This window comes from Lepisosteus platostomus, chromosome 9 (assembly GCF_059453375.1).
Source record: "Lepisosteus platostomus isolate fLepPlt1 chromosome 9, fLepPlt1.hap1, whole genome shotgun sequence".
NCBI lineage: Eukaryota > Metazoa > Chordata > Actinopteri > Semionotiformes > Lepisosteidae > Lepisosteus > Lepisosteus platostomus.
The window spans coordinates 42,167,547-42,189,597 of record NC_142619.1 but is presented as its reverse complement, the minus strand read 5'-3'; the positions used below and the strand labels follow the sequence as shown (position 1 = coordinate 42,189,597).

The window sequence follows — 22,051 nt, the reverse complement described above, 5'->3', positions numbered from 1 at the left end:
TTTAGTTTTGTATTTAACTTATTATATGATAGTCAGACTTAATTTATATTTGAACAATGAAAATATATTTTTACAAGATTTTACATTAAGCACTTAAAATTAATATGGTTAATAATAGTAAACTGTAACATGCTGTAACAAGATCGGTTAAACTGCGAAGAAAATGCTTTCAGAGAAAATGTTTCAGGTGTGAAGAACATAGATCTCCAATGCAATTTCAACCAAACCTGTTCCCACACACCCTGCCCCCACTACCATTAGAATACACACAAACATTTTAGCGTTTCATTCTGAGCAGAAGACCCTCACACCTGAAGAGTGCTGGCTGTGACGAATTAAACCGGTTTTACAGGTTTCAATCACAGACCATGTGACATGGGACTCAGTAAACTAACAGCGCCACTGAATTTGATAATACCTAACCAAAATCCGCAATATGGAAACAGAACCTGTGTGATTGTTGATAGATGATGTATTCGTAACATTTTTTCAAGACGAACTACAACATTTAAAAAATGACTTGTATGTACTTGATATCTCTAATCAATCCACGGGTCCCAGCACAAAACGAAAGTAAAACGCATACCGTTTCACGCTTCTTATTAGTTGCTCAAAAGTAATTTGACCGTATGAAATGCATAATATAAACCTAGAAACATATACGTGAGCAGTACTTAAGCACTGTAGTATCGGTGTTAAGACATACCTCTCAAATACTGTAAATCAAGTTAAAAATATCTCAAGACCGATTCTGGTCGTAATGAAACCATGTTTTGTGTATGTTTTCTTTTTCATCTTGAAATAACTCATTTCTAAACCCGTTGTTTATTTATTTATCCCGTATTAATAAATAATAAATTTATTTTATTATAAATATAATAAATTTAATATAACGTTTATGTTTATTTATTTATCCCCCGCCAGGGGAGAGAGAGAACAGGGGAGGGATGATGGTTTTGCATAAGGGGCGGGGCTATGGAAATGAGGTCTGTTTGGGAATGTGTAGTTACATGTTCTGGCTGTTTGTGAATTATCGTTGTTGAGTATGGAGTGTTGAGGTATTGATTTTGTGTAATGCTTTATGTTGAAAATTGAGGTGGATTTTGTTTATGATAAACAGGATAAACTGGGATGGGAGGAAGGTTTGGTTTTGCATAAGGTGCGGGATTATGATAATTGGAGGACTTTGCGAGAGTAAAATGGTTTGATTATTTGATTTTGTATTGTGGTTGTTATCTATGTTTTTGGTTGGTATTATGTTTATATGGTTGTTTTTGTTGGTTGGTTGTTATTATGGTTATTAATAATACGATCTATAGTTGAAATCTGAGCCTATATAAAAACTAAAAGCAAGTGATTAGGTTTATGAGCAATCTAATTACTTATTTAAAACGCTATATAAAATAAAGTTTATTATTAATTTGCTGGACAGAACGGTGAACATTATTATGCATAAGACAAAGATAACGATCCTGATCAGTTTAGAAATCTGTGTACGCTGTAAGGTTTTTACTTCTTAAACTTTTAAAATACACGTTTTGAATAGAAAGAAATCCTCTTCCTGGTACAGTATGTATAGCAAACCAGCACGTCTTTTTTCTCCAATCAGAGGGGTGTCAGATGGTGTCAGCCAATCACCATTCTGCGTTGGGTAGCAACGGGTGACTGTTCTCAGGCGGAAGATGTAAACAGCTTAATGTTCGTGTTTTAAATAATTTTTTTTAAATTCAATTAAACGGGCACAGTTAAGACATTAAATATACATATACATACTGTATACAGTACAGTTTGCATACGGTAATATGTTTATGTTACGCGATTAAAAAATAAATAAAAATGAAAAGTCCAGCACCAGCTGGATTTGAACACACAACCTGCCAGTTGGTAGTCACGCACCTAGACCAGTAGGCTACAAGACAGCTCGCATGAACAGGCAGGCGAAACAGCCCTACACAGCCCTGCCGCAGTACACGGATATAATCATACCGTTATTAAATTCTTGAGATACGCGATTCCATATTATATTCCCTTTTAATCAAATTCTAAAAGTATGCTTGTTGACTCCGGTATCACGTTAGTTAAAGACTTCGAAGCTTACAATGTTTAGGGAGAAATGGAATACTGGTGTGTATTTTTTTCTTTAAAGTACCGAGACCAGCTATATACTGTATGTTTACGTTCCAAAATTAATATCGTTTATGGCCTTCGCACGCGTTACAGTATGCTCCTATTCTTTTTATGCTCAGCTACTAAGATTTCCCTTCAGTGGTAAAATTCAATATCTACAACGGGCACAGTAAAGACGTTTACAGTAAGTCTTTCTACGACAGACCAACGGATCACGAGTGCCCCTGTCGGTCAACCAATCACGCACCGCGGTACCCCGTGTCATCTTACCTGTGGTACGTGTCTGTACCGCACACTTTGAATGGCTGCATCTGTACAGTAATTATAATAATAATTAATAATTAATAATAATAATTGCTTACACTTATATAGCGCTTTTCTGGAGACTCCACTCAAAGCACTTTACAGGTAATGGGGACTCCCCTCCATAACCACCAATGTGCAGCATCCACCTGGATGATGTGACGGCAGCCATAGTGCGCCAGAACGCTCACCACACATCAGTTATCAGTTGGGAGGAGAAGAGAGTAATGAAACCAATTCATATATGGGGATTATTAGGAGGCCATGATTGGTAAGGGCCAATGGGAAATTTGGCCAGGATGCCGGGGTTACACCCCAGTAGGCATTGGTTTCATGAATGATTGTTATTGATGCCTATTGATGAAAGAAAGCATAGATCAACATATTTACTCTCAGATAACACTCAGAACTGGAATGTAGATTTAAGATTTATTTATTTATCATATACAACAAGTGTATTGGAATGCTTGCTCAGCTGTACCCAGTAACATTAGAGAGAAAAATAAATAAAATAGCCAAGGTATATAATAATATGAAATATGGAATCCACATTCTGGATTTCAACTTTTGAATGATCTCAAAATGTTTAGAAGGATTTTTAAAAACAAGAGAGTATCGGTAACATAGTAACATGAGAGTATCATAACATATCAGTACATCTCTCAAGACACACTTCTCATCTTGCAGTAATGGCTGGAATTGTAAATAAGTACCACTGGTGTTATAGAAATATTGTAGCTAAATCTCAATACTCTTGTTATTTTAAGTTTTTAAAATAAGTTTACGTTTAGGTTTTATTTTAAGTTAGTAGTGTTGACTGATATCTAATCAGAGGCTTCAGCTGCAATGAAGCATTGACTCTTTTGAAGCATGTTATGCTGTTGAGAATAGTTCTGTGAATTCTAATCAGAACTTTATCAAACCCTATAGCTATTAGTTTCATTGTTTCTTGTCTGTTTAAACAGTCACGATATATTTACATTATTGGAATACTCCATGTTCACCATATCATCTATCTCACAGTTAATTATTTGATTTTTTTTCAGAATGCATGAGTTAGATGTCCAACAAAATATGACTAATCCCATATACATGTAGACTGACTCTGACCTACTGCATTCAGAGCCAGGCTTGAATGTTGAAAAATGTCAGCTTGCATTAACATCAGTTTTTCCAGCAAATGAACTTGGCCATTAAAGACAGAGGATGTTTTAAGGGGACATGCATAGATGAATAAATACAAGAATCTCACGTATTTAGTACAGTATATCTTTAGATGTTTTTTATTCTGAATGCTTTAATGGGTAGGCATATGAATTTGGCTTTATTCCCCATCCTAAAATGATTATCATGCATTATTTACAAGATTTCAACAGCATCATTTAAAATAAAGACAAATATCTAGAGAAATTTGGCATATTATTTTTTTTGTTCTAGAGTAATCTTTGAAATAGGAGAATTAATAAAAGAAAAGTTTGCAATAAAACATGTTTTTGATTTTCTACAATACAGAAATAACGCTAATCTTTCCTCACCGAAAGCCCATCCTCCTCAACCCTCCTTCACATTTCTGTTTAATGAGCAAGTTTAATTATAATTTACAGTGTGTCAGTGAACCCAGGGATGCAGATAAGTAAAACATTAATCCTACACAAAGAATTTGTATTACTAAATAATGAAAGTTCCCTTTTGTGGATACAAACTATGCAGTGAGATTGATCATGCCTTGAAAGCAAACCCTGAAAAGACAGGTAATTAATAAAAGAGCTTGTGTGTTGTATAAAACATTTTGTAAATGTTTACGTTGAAGAGCAAGTACAGTGTTGCTTGGAAATATTTTGTGGGAGATGAGAAGGATTGATGAATCTTTTTGCTTTTGAGGGTGAGTCATAGATTACTGAGATGGAAAGCCCTCTGGTAGTGTTTTGTGTTCGTAACAGCTCTTACAGCTGTATATATGGGTCTAGCTCGATTTCCAACAAACCGAAGGGTTAGAAAGTGTGAACACTTAAAATATTTTGAGACAAAAATCTTAAACAGGCTGCCTAAATCTGTGTATTGGTGATCACTAATTATAATTTATAAATTGTTTTAAAGGTCCGGTGATAGTGGTCGAAGTAGTTACTATTTATTTACTGTGTCATCTGTCTAGCTATCTTTTTTTTACAAACAGCACATGAGGCAAGTTTTCTCCTATGGGCAAACATTAATATAGTTTGTTTACTGTTCAACAGTCTTGATTATTAATCAGGATCTTAATATATATTTTGTCAATATATTTGTGACACTTAAGTCTGCATTCTCCATGTTTTTTTTTTACCTCTGGAAAAGTTGGTGAATGTTTTCTTCAGTTTTAATGTCCCACTTCTCCGTGATTCTTCCACTTATTCTTTGCTATGGTGGCTGCGTAAGAGGCAGTTTCCTAATGTTTCTCTGAGACAAGTATTGTAATACATGTTTGTGAGCAGTGAAAAGATGAGTCACAGCAGTAATGCCCTTTACATTAAATCTCTCAGGAAAGCTCTTGACTTTCCATTCAGCTTGGGGGCTTTTCTGGCTTGAATATTCCACAGATTGACCTCTTTTTAAAAAAGTATGGGTTGTGGCTAAGGTATCCTTGGTTTGATGAAATGAAATGTTTTAATCTTTGTAGTTCATAGCTCTGGTAAAATGTAGATAATTTTCTAAATCTTTACATATTGCATTACTTAATATATATAACTTTATATTTTAATGTTACAGTACATGTCATACTGTATATTTGAATCAAGTAAGGGCATAAAGCATTCAGAGATCCGCATTGATGTCATGTTTTCCTTAATTGGGTAATTAATTCAGTAGTCTCTTCCCATACAGAACACATCCTCTATACTTCCCTTGCTGTATATTAAAAACTTTCAAGTAATTACACAATTTGTTTTAAATAAAACATCTATATTATTTGTGTCACAAAAAGAGGGATTTCAGTAAATTTTCACACTTATGTCTTATGTGATTCATATAAAATAAAGGAACCTTTATAATCTGTTGAATTTTTAATCAAATGAAAATAGAAGAAAAGGATTTACATTGAACAAATATGTATCAATTATATGCAAAGCTAAAGAACATGGAGTAATTCATGTGTGTTTTAACAATATTACTTTCATATTAAGCATGATAAATATAACTGACACCTATATATATATATTATATGATTTGATTTTTATGTCCCTGGGTGGACCTGATAATGTCAGTAAATTGGTGACCATGGATTGTGAAGGTAAAGAGAGATCTCCCGATCCCCAAATAATTTAAATCACTATTTCATGCAATTTTAATTTAATTTGCAGGGTGGCAGAATTTGGATAATGCTAAATTTGAATTGGATAGACAGATCTCACAGTTACAGATCTTCCAAGATTTGACTGTAACAATACAGAGTGTTTTTCTTGTGATAAATCCTGGTAATACAAGCAAAATATTTAAAAAGTGTTTTGTCTTTTTAATATGTATTGTAAACTGTGTAATATGTACATCAAATGCAATATTAATCTGAAATATTAATTTAAGTTAAAGTCACAGTTAAAGTCAGCAATATTTTCAACAGGATGCACATTTCTGTGTATAGCTACACTACAGATTAAGCATGACTATTAACTTACCTTTTCTTATGACTTTTTAATAATTATGTTTAATACATGAAGGGACAGTTATGTGCAACTGAACTGAATTCTGATAGCTAAATTATTATATCTTAATATAATACCAATCAAATGCAGTACATTACATATAATACTAAAACCATATACTGAACATTTTGGAATATGATCAATTATACAGCACAAAGGCCTGGTTTCAATGACCTATTGTAATGTTTAAATAAAAAAAGGTCTTGCAAGCAAACAAAAATCTGCAGAGTTTATTGTTTTTTTATCTATTACCACTATTTATAAAAACTTCCATTTCAGCTTCACTTGTTATAAACCAAGAGCATGGCTTCTCAACCTTTTTAAGTCTTACCTTAAAAATGTGTCACAATGGTTGGGATTCACATAAAAAACAAAAACTTCAGGAGAAAGAAGCTGTAGTTACACAGACTATTTTGAATAAAATGTAATACGTAGCTGCTGGTTACTAATTACATTAATAATATTACATTTACAGTAAATACAATATATATATATACAATGCTTACCCCCAGTAAGATACTAGGGGCTTGCTTCTGGAAAATAGTCACATCAAGACAGGTGAAACAGGTGAAAGGCTGACGCAGGGAGAAGCATTCAGAGTTGTTTGCATCTACTGTATTCCATCTCTACATTTCTGTAACGGTTACAGATGAAGCCCTGACTCACACAAGTACAGTATGTGGTAGCGAAAAGCAACAGAAATGTGATAGCCTGCTGTGAGGGATAGGAATGTTCATTGGCTGCCAAACTCCAAAATGAATCAAGGTCAAGTTATATGAACTGAAACTTCAGGCTGCTGTCAGCTGATAGTTCCATCATCTGGGTTTCCAACATAGTGGAAAATGCAAGGTCCATAGCCGCAAGATCCACTGGGAATCCTAAACCCAAAGATTTTCATCCTGGGAGTCTTCTGGGAAATATTCTAGGATTTTATTTTACAGTTGAATTAAAGGCTGGGGCTAAGCTTTAGTGTCTTTTAAGTAGGGAAATTCTTCCAAAATCTACCTTTAAGTTAAGTTGTGTGTGTTATAGTGTGAGTTGCTTCATGAATTCCTAAAGTTTGTCAGACATCAGTCATACAGCGCAGATTCTTTTTGAACTAAAATATTTAGCGGTTCCAGCATGTCATATATGTCTGATAAATAGGTATTGCACAAAATTCAACATCAAGGTAAAATTTTGCCAAATTGGACATTTTCTCATCAAAAATGGCACACACTGTTTTTGTTCATAGAGGCAATTCAGTGCCTTCCTTCTTGAAAGTCTTCTTTCTTACTGATGCAAATTTCTTTCAGTTACAAATGCTTTGAGTCCATACTCTCACACAAAGCAGCGACATATCTGAAATTTAGGACATTGTTTTTCATGTACAGTAATTGACCTGCTTAATTACAGTATCCAAGACTTCATATCATTCTTGTGACATTTTTTACTGCCAGTCTTTCTTAATGTGAAAAACATTACACACTGTATACTACCCCTGTGGGGGGTCTTTTTATTGAATATGTTTCATGTCACCTCTAGTTTCCCAGTCATGGATTCACCACTTTCTGTGCACACCCAGATGTAATTTTTCACTTGTCAGCCATCACTCTGGTGGAGAGCTAATCTCTTAAAATAAGTAAAAAACAGAATTAGTGGACATCAGTAGATTCATCCAGCTTTAGCCCAAAATATGTGTTTTCTTTATTTTTTTTTCAGAAGCTGGATATCAAACTTTAACTCATAAGCACTCAATTTTGGGTTGTATATGCTGTTTACATGCTTCACTGTAGAACCCTCACTTCCATCATTGTTTTTTCCTTTAAGAAACAGTTCATCTGAAAATATTTACCAGATAAATGTAGCTTCATTTTTCTTCTGCTCTCTAAAAATTAAAAGCAGTTTTTTTCAGTAGTTTTTTTCAATATAGTTTTTCAGTAGAATATATTCAGTAGTTTGAGTATAATTAATTCTGCAATTATTGTTATTCTTTGGCAGGCAAGCATTTAATTTAAATATCCTCTCTTACCATGAATTGCAAATAAGTCTGATGAATGCTGCTGGGATAGTACTCTGACAGCAGGATGTGCTGGCTCTTTAACACAAGCGAGGACATTGTGAATTGTGGGGAATCAATGGCTTTCAGTCTATGGCTCCAAAAGGGAGTAATGTCTGCACTTGGGCACAAACTGGAGGTCACTTCTTATAAGACTACAGCTGGAGTGATCCACCAATGAAGAACAAGCCATATGGGGAAATGCCACTACACCTGATGACATTATGTCCAACAACCACCTGTTATGATGCAACTTCAAAAGTCTCCACACAGAAGGTTTGGATGCGCTGTAAAACCCTGACAACTTGACAACTATCATGTGACTGTGATGACCACTGTCTGAACTGTAAATGAAGTTTATTTGACAGTAACTGGCAGGCTGAAAGACAGTACCTAAACAATGTTTCCGCCCAGCACTTTGCAACAAGAGTAGTTTTGTGATGAACGCCGTATTGGAATTTTCTTTGGGTGCAGAAGTTGTGTTTCTTATCTTCTCTTTTCAGCACTGAATAAACCTTTACTTGTTCCTTTGCAGCCTACGCATGCTGACGCAGTTACAGTACCTACAGTACAGTACTTGAACTATTGGAAGTTTGCCTGTGATCACCAAATATAATTTTGTTGAAACCACTGTATATTACCAAAATATTCAGTGTAGCAACTACAAAATGTGCGACTCCCTCTTATCTTGTGGCTTTTTTCCCCAATTCCTGAGAATAAGTATACTTTCCATTGGATAAGCCTTCTTCAAAGTGAGGCTAAGCAGAACTCTTCTGTTTTCCTGCACCAAACAGACATCCTCTGGGACAAACCCAGCAGACAAAGATTGGAGTGACTGGATCTAGCATTCTTCTTCACACAGGGCTTTTAAAAGTCTCATGTGTCTGTTCAAGCATTCTTAATTTGGATGAGTATACATTTGATGTTCACATTTACAACAATTTATAATTAAGTTATTATTATTCCAAACTCGTTTAAGTTTGATAAAAATTAATTCAGGAAAGTAATTGAATATTTATTTGTCTTTCAAGGGTGTAGGAATGTTGATGTGTTCGAATGAGACTGATTATTTGTGAGGTTGACTAAACTAACGCAACAATTATAATCAATATATTTTATTTTTGTTTTTCTGATTATGTTTTGTAATTTCTGGATGGTTGTTCAGCCATTTGTATTATGGCACTTTGATTCATTAACATGTTTACTGTTGTTTTCATTTATCTTGCACTTTTTCTCCATCTGTCCATCCATTTTCTAACCCAGGGCCCCAGCACTACAAAGAGAGAATACTAGCCACCATGCTGCCTGCACATTTTGTTACTGTATTAAAATAATTTGTGTATTGTGTTTTTGGAATCTGTGTGCTTTTTGTTTTGATTGATTGTTTCTTAGTTTACTGTCTCAATTTCTAATAGTTGTTATAAATTCAAACTATAAAATCATTACAGCACATCTGACATTTTGTTTAATAGATATTCTAACATTTTTTGTTTTTGTTTTGTTTTGCAGGTATGATGTTGATTCAAAGAGTTCAAACTTGTCAAAACATGTAAGTTCCTCTCTACGTTTGCTTATTTTTTGTACCATCAACATTGTAAAATAGAATTTCTGTAATATATCCTTTCATGTGCTTGTATAATATTTAACGGATTTATTCTACAGTGTAGTTTGGTTTCACATTACTGAAGTTTATGATTAAATACTGTCATTTTTTTGCAGTCATGGAGACAACTGAACACGTAATTGTAAAGGAATCTTAATGTAATAATCAAGAAAAAACATCAACCATATTTAATTTATTTAAATTTGGGGAATTAATGTGGTATTCCACAACTCTCTAAACATGCTTGCTACAAATAAAGGTGTCTAAGTAATTGTTTTTTTATGGTACCTATCTTACAAAAGTGTAAAAAAAGCTTGATGGTATTTTTTTAGGTGCAGCACACTAACATAATTATTCCTGAAATGTCAAATTTTCTCTGTAATGGTAGGAGCCTCGAGTTCTTAGATTTTATTCCTTAATTGTCTAGTTTTGAGAATTTAAAAATTTAAAAATTGATCTATTACAGTATTTGTGTTTTTGCTCAGTGTTGCACAGGACTTTTCTGATCCAAACAGAAGTGGCCTGTTGTGAGATCTGTGCCCCCTGTTTCCTAGTTTAAATTCCCAACTACGTTAAGCAAATGCCATCCCAATTTAGTGTAACCATGGTTAAAATGCTACACATTCTGCATGCACAAGTCCTATTTGTTCCAGAAAGTCGCTCCCTCTTTCTGAAACTTCATTGTCATTTCACCAATCTTTCACAACCCTTACTGTTTCTGTGCAGCACTTTGAATATATATATAGATCAGAATTTTTCATATTATCATTTTTGGCCAAATGACTATGTCATTGAATGAATCCCACATGCCCCAAAATACTTGCTACAAAAGGCAGGTTTGAAATACTGTATGGTTTCATCAGTAATGATCTTAAGATGGTCTATTTTAAGTTTAAAGAAAATCATTAACACCTCAGATAGAAAAAGGGTGATAACTACAAAACATGAAAATAAAGATGTAGAAAAGGGATCAAAGCAACAAGTTTTGGGTTTCATTTTAAATATTAAATCGGTCATCTCAGAGTGATATGCTGTATTCAAAAACAATACTGAAGTTACCAAAAAAACAGATTTTCAACAGGTACCAAATACATTGACTCAATTTCTGGCACTGGAATATTTGACCTAATTTTAAAGAATCTGACAAATCTCATTAAATTATGATTTACATTACACATTCCATTAGCTTTAGTACAGTGTAGTGTGATCATAGTCAGAAGGCAGACACAAGGTATTGTTGACCTTAAAATGATGTCTTGAATCACTACCAATCAATTTGGAGCAGCATGCATTTCTGACATTGCATTTCTGATGTTAGTTCTTGGCATCATAAAGCCTAATTAATGTAGTGAATTTCCATTTGCATTCAAATTGACAATCTGTAGACTTTATGGGCTGTAGTCCTTCATTAAATGGTTGAGAGTTTTGGAGTAAAAAAGCCTAGTTTGTCTTTGTAGAGGCCACACACTTTAGAATTTCTGACAATGTAGTGATTTAATTTAACACAAGGTATTTCTTAGCTAGAGAATAAATATAAAGCAGAGTTATCTAAGTTCATTAGTTGTTTTGGCTGTTTTAACCATTTGAGTTATAAGGATGGTTAAGTAATATGAAAATTTACTATACAATTGCTAAAGTTCCTTATGAATCTAAGATAAAAATAGAGGGTTTGGTAATAATTTTCATTGGTCTCTCAGCATCTAACACGTTTGTTTTCTATTATGTCAAAGTTACTTTAGAGAAATTCATTCTAAACAATATCTACATATTGGCTAAAATGTCAGTTAGAAATTGTCTCTAAATTAGTAGATACAATTAATTTTCAAACTACTTGATATTTCTGAATGCCTATAACCTTCACATTGCAGCAATGGTAAACAGCATCCTTTTTCAGTATTTACCATCTGAGTCTCATCAAACAACTGCTGAGTTTATAACCAGAATGATGGAAAAGAATCAAACTCAATGCAGATGTCATACAATATGTGTCTATATATTTACATACATATATGTACATATGTGTTTGCACACTACTGTACATGTCAACCACAGCAATGGAAAGATACTCAATTGTGTAGCTCCATACTTCAGCTTCAGAGAATACTAAACACTGAAGAACTCTAAGAATTTCAGTCTGAGTAAAACAGCATTTTCACAACAAGTAACCTTGTTCACATCCTTGTGAATTCAATTGCAATTACATAGAATTATAAAGGAATGGAATGAAATGAAACACTCCCATGGGCTCAATATTCCACTTTATTGCTCACTAATCAAAGGGTTAGTTCTCAAAACACACTCTGCAATGGGGTGTTTAAACAAGAGGATGCCATAGTTATAAATATCATAATTGTGATTTGAAAATGTTTTACCTAAGCTACATGGTAGTTATAAAAAAACCATACCTACAAATAACATTGACGTAAAAATAGAACCTTTACAATTTAAAGACGTCAATTTGCTAAAAGAAACTGTGGTAGAAACACCAGTATTTGTGGTAGAAAAGAAACCAATATCCAAGAGAAAAAGCAAAATATAAGAGACATTTGTCTGGCCATAAGGACCACAAAGCTGGAATCTCCATGATATACCACAGTGATACTGCACAGGTGATCACCATGGGAATAGCAGATTGTTAATTTGATTAATACTGGTAAATAATAGTCTAAAAGTTAATATTTATGCATTAATTACTTGTGATTTGTGGGAATTGAGTATGGTCTTTTAATTAACTAATATACTCTATATAAATTACTTATAAAATCTAACAATTCATGGTTTTACATTTCAGAATCAAATCATGAAACACATAATCTACTGTATGTGCGCAATTATTAATACATTGCCCATTGTAATCGAATCTCAGTTGGCTGAAGAATTGAGAATATTTTAAAGTAGCATGAACACATTCAAAACATAGTGTAAAAAAAGTAATCCTAATTGCATACAAAATCTGGTTTTATGTTTACAGGTTTAAAACTAATTTCTTCAAAAAAGTCTGATGACACAGTGATCATTAGTACATTAGTACAGCATGCTTGAATATGTTTTTCTTCAAAGATAATTTTTCACACCATTTTCTTAGTTTTATTTTACTTTAGGAAAACTAACCAAACATCTGAAAATCAAATTGGACAGCTTTTCATTTTGCATTAATATACTGTATATGTCAAAGTCTAAGATTTGTATACGTATATGCATATATGCTCAAAACTAAGACATATTGTCATTGAAAGACTGTCAGTAATGAGCCTACTGTCACATATTCAGTATGTATAACATCTCCCTGGAGAATTTAAAACAATCACTTAATCGTACTGAGATTCTCAAATACTCCATGGTAATGCAGTGAACCCACAGTTTCTATGTGTCCTAGGTATTCTGATACAAACTAAATTTGGCAGCATCACTCTTATGCAGTATTCATGTGTCAGCTTAGTCATACTGAAAAGCCATATACTGTTTCTCCCAGCTAATGACAAACAATAAACAGAAAGATGTTGACAAACTATTATGGTTAATAATGTTATGTGTTTACATACAACGTATAATCATTTTGACTGAGATTGTTGATTTACATTTGCAAAGTATTGGATACAATACCTCTGATCCAGCCTCTGATACAAATCTAAACACTTCATAAGATGTAAAAGTATTGTTAAAATCTTTCATTTGGCTCTGAGTAACATGATTATTTGCAAGAAAATGTAAAACAGGTGAAACTGAAATTAATTGATCATCTTCATCTTTATAAGTTCCAGATGAGCTGATCACCTTTATTTTTCTCATAGATAATGGAGAAAATTAACATGCAGACATTTATACAATTTATACAATGTGTATATATACACATTCACATATGCACATATAAGTATACACTGTATAATATAATGCACATATTACATCACAGTAGCTGCTCTAAATGTAGAACAAAGTAATGGGCAAATCCTTTTATTTTACAGTGCTTCTGCAGCAGAACCAAGGCAGGCATTTTCTGTCTGGTCTGTAATTGTTGGTCTTAACTGTATTAATAAAATATTCATACAAGTGTTAACCCCTTTAACATAAATTTATTCTAAATTTCTAAATCCTATTATTCATCAGAATTTCCACAAATTGGCAAATCTATGTAAAACATTTCAATTAAAATTATACATGAGCTTTATTGGAACAATATTCGCTCCCTCATAATTTTGTTCTGTAAATATAATATAATGTATATACTGTATATAATAAAATATGTATAATTATATTTTTTAGGTCCTAGGATGAGTATATAATATTAAAACTGATTTATGATGTATGACACATTCATTTATAAAGCTGGCAAAAAAAAAACTTTTAAGTGAAGATTAAAAATTGAAGCACCCAGGAGTGCTCGACTCTTTCTGTGTGGAATTGCTCAGTGAATAAAATCCCTTAATCCCAAACCACTCTGACTGGAGCAGCAAAACAGCAGCTCAGGCAGTGGGAGGTACTGTACAAATTCAAAGGAAAAAATCATGCATACTGAAATCACATGGAGCAGTTTCAGATACAATAGTGTAGTTGGAGGCAGAAAAGCCCTCTAGCATTGTGCTGCTGTGGACAACTTTGATTGTAGTGAGAGTAGGAAACCTATTTAGGTTATTAAGTGATATAAATTAGAAAACAGCACTGCCTTCTTTGAAGTGTAGAATGACGTTTGTTACTGTAACACTGTAGATTCTAATATTTTGTTAAATTTCTATCCCATGTTTTATATGTCCAGTTATATACTGTACATTTGGCATTATACAATGACTGAATTTCTAAGAATGCGATGTTTTGTTCTACTTTTCATGCATCTTGGTGTGTGCTGCTTTAAGACATTCCAAACCATTTTACATTCAAAAATATAAAACCCCCCATGATGCCTCTTCACAAAGTGAAGCCAGGATGATATTCCTGATATTCCTTGAGATGTTCATCCCCTGTTCCTGCAGAATATCACTTTCATCTAAAAATACTGTATTTGATCAGTATTATGTCATAGAATACAGAATTAATATCTTATGTGAGCACTTAGAAGATTGCATATTACATATGCTTTTGCAGATTCTTTTATTATTTTCACAGACAATTTTTCCAAATAATTTTAACCTTGATTATTTTATCTGTATACTGTATACAGCTTTCAGAACCTGTACTAATTATCACAAGAGCCTTTTGAAAATTTGGAACAAGCTGATTCTTTTAAAAACAGAGTTATAGTTAGGCAGATAAGAGAGGAGATAAAAATTCCCAAGTGTGACCAAAATGTTTACCTCCGGTACAAATTCTGTTTAGTTTTGTTTTGTTTTATTGTAATAACTTTCCAAGCCTTTTATCATACAATGATTATTCTATAATGTTCAATGCCTTGAATACATTATTTGTGGGCTGTTTGAAGTCAAGAGGATGTAAAATCATTTTAGATTACATTCTGTATAGACAATAGACAATGTTTTTTCGTTGTATCCTTACATACAGTACACTCCTTATCTAACATTAATCAAAGTATAAGGTACAAGGTTTTAAACTGTATAATGTATGTCTGCTCAGTTAGGTACATGGATAAAAGAGAATGTTTAGAAATGTATAACATTTTTAAATTTCTGCCTTTTGTGGATGCCAACTAGATAAATAATTAACATCAATCTTGGACTTTTGCTACCTGCACATTATTTTCATAAGCACTACATACTGTACGTTCCTCAGGTTAAAGATGAGATCATAAGATGGCTTACTTACAGGAGGCCTTTCAACCCATCTAGCTCATTTGGACAAAAATAAAGTCTGGATTGCTTAGAATCTGTACTCTGATCAAATTAACAGTTTCTTGCCCCAAGAATTCCTTCTTTCAGTCATGTGAATTATTTAGCTAAATGTTTGTTACCCTTTGATCTTACATTACTTCACTTACTGTACTGTCATCAAAATGTACTTTAGTGTTTCGTATGAAGCATTATAACTAAGTGCTCTATCATAGCCTTCTGGGATTAATCCTGTCAAGCATTTGTAGTGTTACAGTAAGCATTACAAAATTGGATGGTGCACATTGCAGGGAGCTCATTAGTAAGATTATCAGTTGTACATAACATCTATTCATTCTGCAGTGTACTGCAAGCTTAAACTGAGTCACTACAGATCACTGACAGGTTTAAAATGCATCTTAATGATAACTTTGTCGACTTTGTCATGTGCAGGGTCATTATTTTTCTTCTTTTCCTTCTAAATACTACCAGATATTTAATACATGATTATGGATTGAGATACATTTGATTTGGAACTGTTTTTTTAAAAAAAGGATAATCACTGTACTCAATATCATTCTAAGTTATACCCTAAAGTTGGTGTAAAACAATCAACATAACAAAAACAATCAGAAAAATAAATAAGAAAAATTAGATTAGATAAATAAAATCTTCTTGTGCAATAATTAGTGCGTAATAATTTAATTTCCATTTAAAGCATTGACTGTTTAGTTTTAGCATTATAAAGGGAGAATGATAAAAAACAGTATTTTTCCCATAAAGGGAAACTACTGTACTATATTTTGTCTTCATCTTGAACCACACTAGGCATGTTTCACTAGGCATTTTTCATTGTAACATGAAAATATGGGAAAATGTTGTAGTGAGTAAGTTAATAACAGAAAGTTGTAATTTAGTGTAATGATATTTTAACCCCTTTGAAACTGTGCAACTGTTTCAAACTATACAAAGTCTCCTAATCCCACTAATCTTTTCTGTTCAGTTTATTTATCTGCATGAGTAATTAGTAAATGATTTACCCTATTTTGACACAAAATATAAAATCCATCTGCTTTAAATCTTTTAAATGAAACTCTTAGTGAAATAAAAATATGCTTATGCTCTTGGACCTCTCTGATAAAATACAAAAATACAATGCTAAATTATAAAGCAAGAATTAGTCAATTGAAGACTGCTTTAGTAGGTGGAGCTAATGGAGACAGTTCAATAAGCAAATGCAAAACATAACCTTCAAAAAAGACAAACACACCAAACATTTCCGAAAAGCCTTATGTATACATTTTGTATGTTGATTGAGATATTTTGACATGTTGTGTGTTTTCTGGTGAATGTTTTCTGCGGCTCTTTGAACATTGATAATGTACAGTAGACTGCATGAGATGCCTTAAGCCAACACTGTACTGGCAGTACTTAATGTATTGTTAGCATCCACTCTATAGAGTTTCTAATATACTTGACTTTGCATACACAATCACCACAGAAAGCATTTTGAAGTTTATGCATCTTTTATTAATGTGAGTTATGAAAAGTCATCACATCTTCTTTTAGTGTTTGGATGGTTGTATGTCAAACAACATTCTTAATCTCCTCTTGGTATTAGTTGTTTTTGCGCATTGTTGTGTTGGACTATGCCATGAAACAACTTTCCTCCAGGGGATAATAAAGCTTGAATTGAAGTGAAATATTGAAAGTTTATCTGAATGTATGTGAAAAATATAGAGCTGCCTTGCAAATGGTTTCAGACCCTTCCTACCTCGTCCCATTTGTAGACAAAATGATTCATGTACATTTTTTTAAATTAATATTTTATTCAAATTCCAAATTCTTAAGCGCAAGATTTTTAATGGTAAGATAAGTTGCAGTAAATGTCAGCAAAAACTAAAGGCCCACTTTCTGTGGCCATGGTTCTCTCCAAGATGGATTCCTGACATTGCCATGCGTGCTGCTGTTGATGATGATTTGGCCATTTAGCCTCACAGTGCTGGACGTCTTAGCTGGGCCAATGTCTTTGGACTATTCTGTCACTAACTAGCCTGTTTTGACTTCTGATGACAGCATTTTTTGTAGTGTTGGTCAGTTTAAACTAGTTGTGAAGGTGTTACAGCGTGAATTCATCAAATTCATCTAAAACATGCAAGCCAGTTTCTGAGTGAACATTAAAATGACGTAAACCAACTGCAACATTCCAGCATTCACTATTTTAGGTGCCTGATTCTTCTCAGCAGTGAGTCATGGCATCTCTCAGATGAGTGACAGACATCATTGATGTATTGACATTTCCTGACGTTTGTGCACTGTAGCATTTCATGTATGCCTGTCTCCAATTAATAAGTTATGCTGACAAAACCTTTTTCACATACAAAAATGTCCCCTAAATGAATATTTAATTCTGATTGGCAAACAGTGACCTGAGTATGTATTGCATGCTTTCTCCTTAATGTGTTATCCCTATGCCGTTACAGTATGTTGGCATACTTTGTCCACATGTAACATTAGAAATAGAAAAGTATTGAATGTAGTGGTCATAATGAAATTAATACATTCTTTCAAATTGTTCAAAAACGTGTGGAAGATTGTTAAGGAGTAGGCTGTGCTATCTTTAAAACATCTGCAGTACTTGACCTGGTTGATCTTTCTACATATTTCAGTCAATTCTGAGTTGTTAAAATTGATTTTGAGACATTTAACAGAGCATCTCTGCCTGTCTCTACCAATACTCATTACTTGTACTGGGAAACAGTTACTGCATATGCAAGCCTGTCTCAAAGACATGTTTCTTTGTTTGTATTGGTTGTTTTCTTCTATGACATTGGACTTCAATACTGATTGTATTATTTCTGTGTAGTAATGGAAAACTATATATGAGTCACAGAATCTGTATCTCTGAATATCAGGCTACACACATGTTGAAAAAGAGACAGAAAACAATGTGCTACCTTCCAGAAAACATCATTCATATATTAACACTGTCATTGCAAAAAGAGGCTCATGAGTTAAAAGCAAAGGAAAACAATAATTATGTAAATTTAAAGAATATCTTTGTAATTTTCAGTGTAGATGATAATAAAACCAATTGTTGTATATCCTTTTCAGAGCCCAAAGAATAGATGAGAAACAAAAAACATTTTAAAATGTAACAAACAAAAGGCTTCAGCAAATAATTGCTAAGGTGGACATTGCTAACACTACCAAAAGTAAAAATAAATCATTCATAATAAAATGGCATCAAAAATAATGTATGTTTGTGTTTTTTTTAAATAAAGCATAGGATTTGTAGCTATTGATTAAATGTTGTTGTTTTTATTTTTATTAATTGATCATTCGTGACTGACCTTGATACACTTGAGTGACCTTGACTGTTGCATAAGCACTAAATTACCTCATTAGTGAGAGAGTAGATCTGCTCAATGTGATGATGTGTTTTAACTTGTTGAGTGTCAGCAAACAAGTTGAGTGTCAAGCAAATCTACTAGCTAGAATGTAACACATTATAGTCAATGTATATTTTAACTTTAAATTGTTAACTGTGATCTTTTTAATCCCTGAGTGACCATCAATATTGCATATTACAGCAGACTGTTTCACAGATATATTCTCTTATGTTTGTTGTTCTTTTTGCATGTTTTGGTTGTACCAACAAATTGTTTATTATATATATATATATTTAAAACCCGTGTGTGAGACTGTAAATTATTATGCGTGATGGGTTCTAAAAGTCGTCAAGTACTCTCACAATTTACTGTTACAATTTCTGATTGTTACAGCAAATTAAAACCCCCATCTCCTACAGAGTGAAGTGCTAAAGATTGTGTAATCAAGAGAAATATTAGTGACAGAAGGTATTATAACTTTGATGCTAAAAATGTAATGTGAGTGCCTAACATTTCAATGCCGGGAAAAGGGAGTATAACATGCGTCCCTGTTATTGCAGGACTTCCTGGGCCAGGCCTTCTGCACCCTTGGGGAAGTAGTAGGGTCCCTAGGGAGTCGCATGGAGAAACCTTTGGTGTAAGTAATGCCTTGTTCTCTGATTTTTAAATTTAAGCATGTGCATGAACCACCCCCCACCTCCATTTCAAACATATTGTCCCAATTTTAGAATTTCTTCTGTTGTGTTTCAAGTTAAGTAAATAATGCCCACCAACCATAATGCTGATGAAGTCTCATTCGCAATCACTCTACTTAATTTCTAAGTTCTAAGTTTATTCAATGGATTTAGGTTGTTCTTGCAAAATATGGCCCAGTGGTAAAAATGTTATGGTATGATTGTCAAATTTATAAATTTTAAAGCACCCAGAGTCTTCCAAGTGGTTTGTTTTTTAAAAGAAAAATGGACAGTTTAGAAAATTAACAGGCTAACAGTAAACTTAGGTTTGTACTGTAGTTCAGCTATCATGGAAGTTTTGATTTGTTGAAATAGAATGTTTGTGGGGTTCGACCCTGTGTAATAATTACAAACTCATAAAAGCTTAAAAAATAAATGATAAATTAGGAGCTTAGCTACAAGAAAGAATACCTTAAAATTTGAAAAGTACCTTACATTTTCCAAACTAAAGGGAAAATTAATTTTTCAGCATGACTAAATTCTGGAATAAACTTTCTCAGTGTCAGAACAAAGTCATCTGTCATGGGAAATAGTGAGTTGAACCAAGAATGGAAAAAGCCTGACATTAAAAAAAAAAGTGTTGCTGCTGAGTTTTCATTTGAAAACTGAATGCAATTATTATTACATTTTAATGAGGCAGTTGTATCTTGCAGTTCATTATGATCTTGCCACTAACTGACTACTCACTATGTCATGTCTTCTAAAGAGCTGTGCTTTTACCCTTGTTATTTTTATAGAACAATTGTCATTTGGGTTCAAGAAGTAATATTCCTTTCTAATAAACATTTTTATATCATTCTACCCTAAAGAATCTATTTCATAATAGAGTAGAACCTAATGTCGTGTTGCTTTGCAAATCAGTATGCCCTGAAAAACAGTATAGATACTTGTTTAATCTTTTCAATTTACGCTGACTTTGTAAGATTATTTAAACTGGTATAAATGTTTACTCCTAGTTTAAATCTCATAAAGGTAAAAGAAGAAGCTCTGCTATTCTGCTTTAAATTAGCAATCCCCACTACATTTGGAGGATGGTATGAGAGGTCTACTGCTGAAGAATGAAAAGTTCCACAAATACTAACTTGACTGGCTTCAGACACAATCTCTTCTCTAAGAAAGAAATACCTAGTTTCATTCTCTCTTATCTACTGTAGTAACATTCTTTCTCTCATATCTGTAGAATACAAAAATGTGTTTTTAGTGGCCCAGTGACCTTACAGAAACAGAGTAGATGGCTCAAGAAATATAAATCTGAATCGAATGAATAGTAGATCTAATGTTTTACTGCTTTGTGCTGCCAACAGTGTGAATGTAGTCAAAAAGGACTGTGGTCTGTTTGTTTATTTTCACAATTAACACCAATTTTGATATCAATTCTTTCTGTTGATCATTCTCTGTGGTACTGAAAATTAAACATGTAACTAAAAGACTGAAGTACATTGAGTTTTCTGAGGCTCAGATACAGCCACAGAACTATGAGACTAGGAAAAGGAAAATAGGTTTAATCTATTTTAAGGAAAATAGATTCATTTGATGTAATTACTGCTAGCAAGGCCTTTAAATTATTGGTCTAATAGCTAATAGTAGTTTTTCTGCTGAAAATTAAATAATGATTATGGCTTATTATATAAAATAAAAGCAAACATACAGTAATACAAATACTCACAGCATTCCTTTATGAAGGGACTTCACTCAGTTTCGAAAGTATTATTGTATAAAAGGTATTACTTACTATTACTGTATTTGTTTGTTAATGACTCTCTGTACTCTACATAATGTGTGATTATAAGATTGACTGAAGATCCTGCATTATACAGTACATAGGATCTGATGTACAAATGTCCATCATGGGCCATGACATCAGTTCTGTCAGATGAGAAACACTGTTGTCTTACTGTATGTGTTGTGAGCTTTCTTTTATCAGTTTATGGATTCAGCTCATCCCAGATAGTGTTTCCTGCTAAAATAAGCAAAGAAGCAGAACTGTGAGCTAATAAGATTAATGGAACAGGGTTACGTTAATTGCCTATTGATTTTTATTTGCTTCAAATTCTGTTGTGTAAGCTACATATTGTTGCTACTTTACCTTAACATAGTTGAAGCCTGAATATATCTTTACTTAGAAATTGTGCAGATCCTTTAATTAAATTAGGATGCAATTCAACTGAAGATTGTTTTGCCTTTCAGAGAAAAGCTTCATTATTATCAAATAAAAAAGCATAAAATAATCTTGTGATCCAAAAACCAAAAACAAACTCCAGAACACAAAGAATAGCATTTCTATATAAATGCCAGAGCATCTTAGGTTAATTAGAATCCACTTCTTTAAATTTGCTGTTTGATTGGCAAATTTGATTTTTTAAATTTATCTCCAACTTTCTTAGATGATATTCTTAAGGTTAAAGATTTTTTAAACTATGTTACTTATAC

The 22,051-nt window shown here is 33.0% G+C and overlaps 1 protein-coding gene across 1 annotated transcript in view; it reads left to right on the top strand.

Annotated features, from left to right (window-relative positions):
- Positions 1-22,051, top strand: part of LOC148655015 (copine-8) — a 169,682-nt gene that overhangs the window by 66,045 nt on the left and 81,586 nt on the right. Inside the window, exons 5-6 of the mRNA XM_088645067.1 lie at positions 9,649-9,688; positions 19,448-19,524. Coding sequence (XP_088501193.1) covers positions 9,649-9,688; positions 19,448-19,524 — 117 coding nt within the window. The remainder of the gene's footprint in view (positions 1-9,648; positions 9,689-19,447; positions 19,525-22,051) is intronic.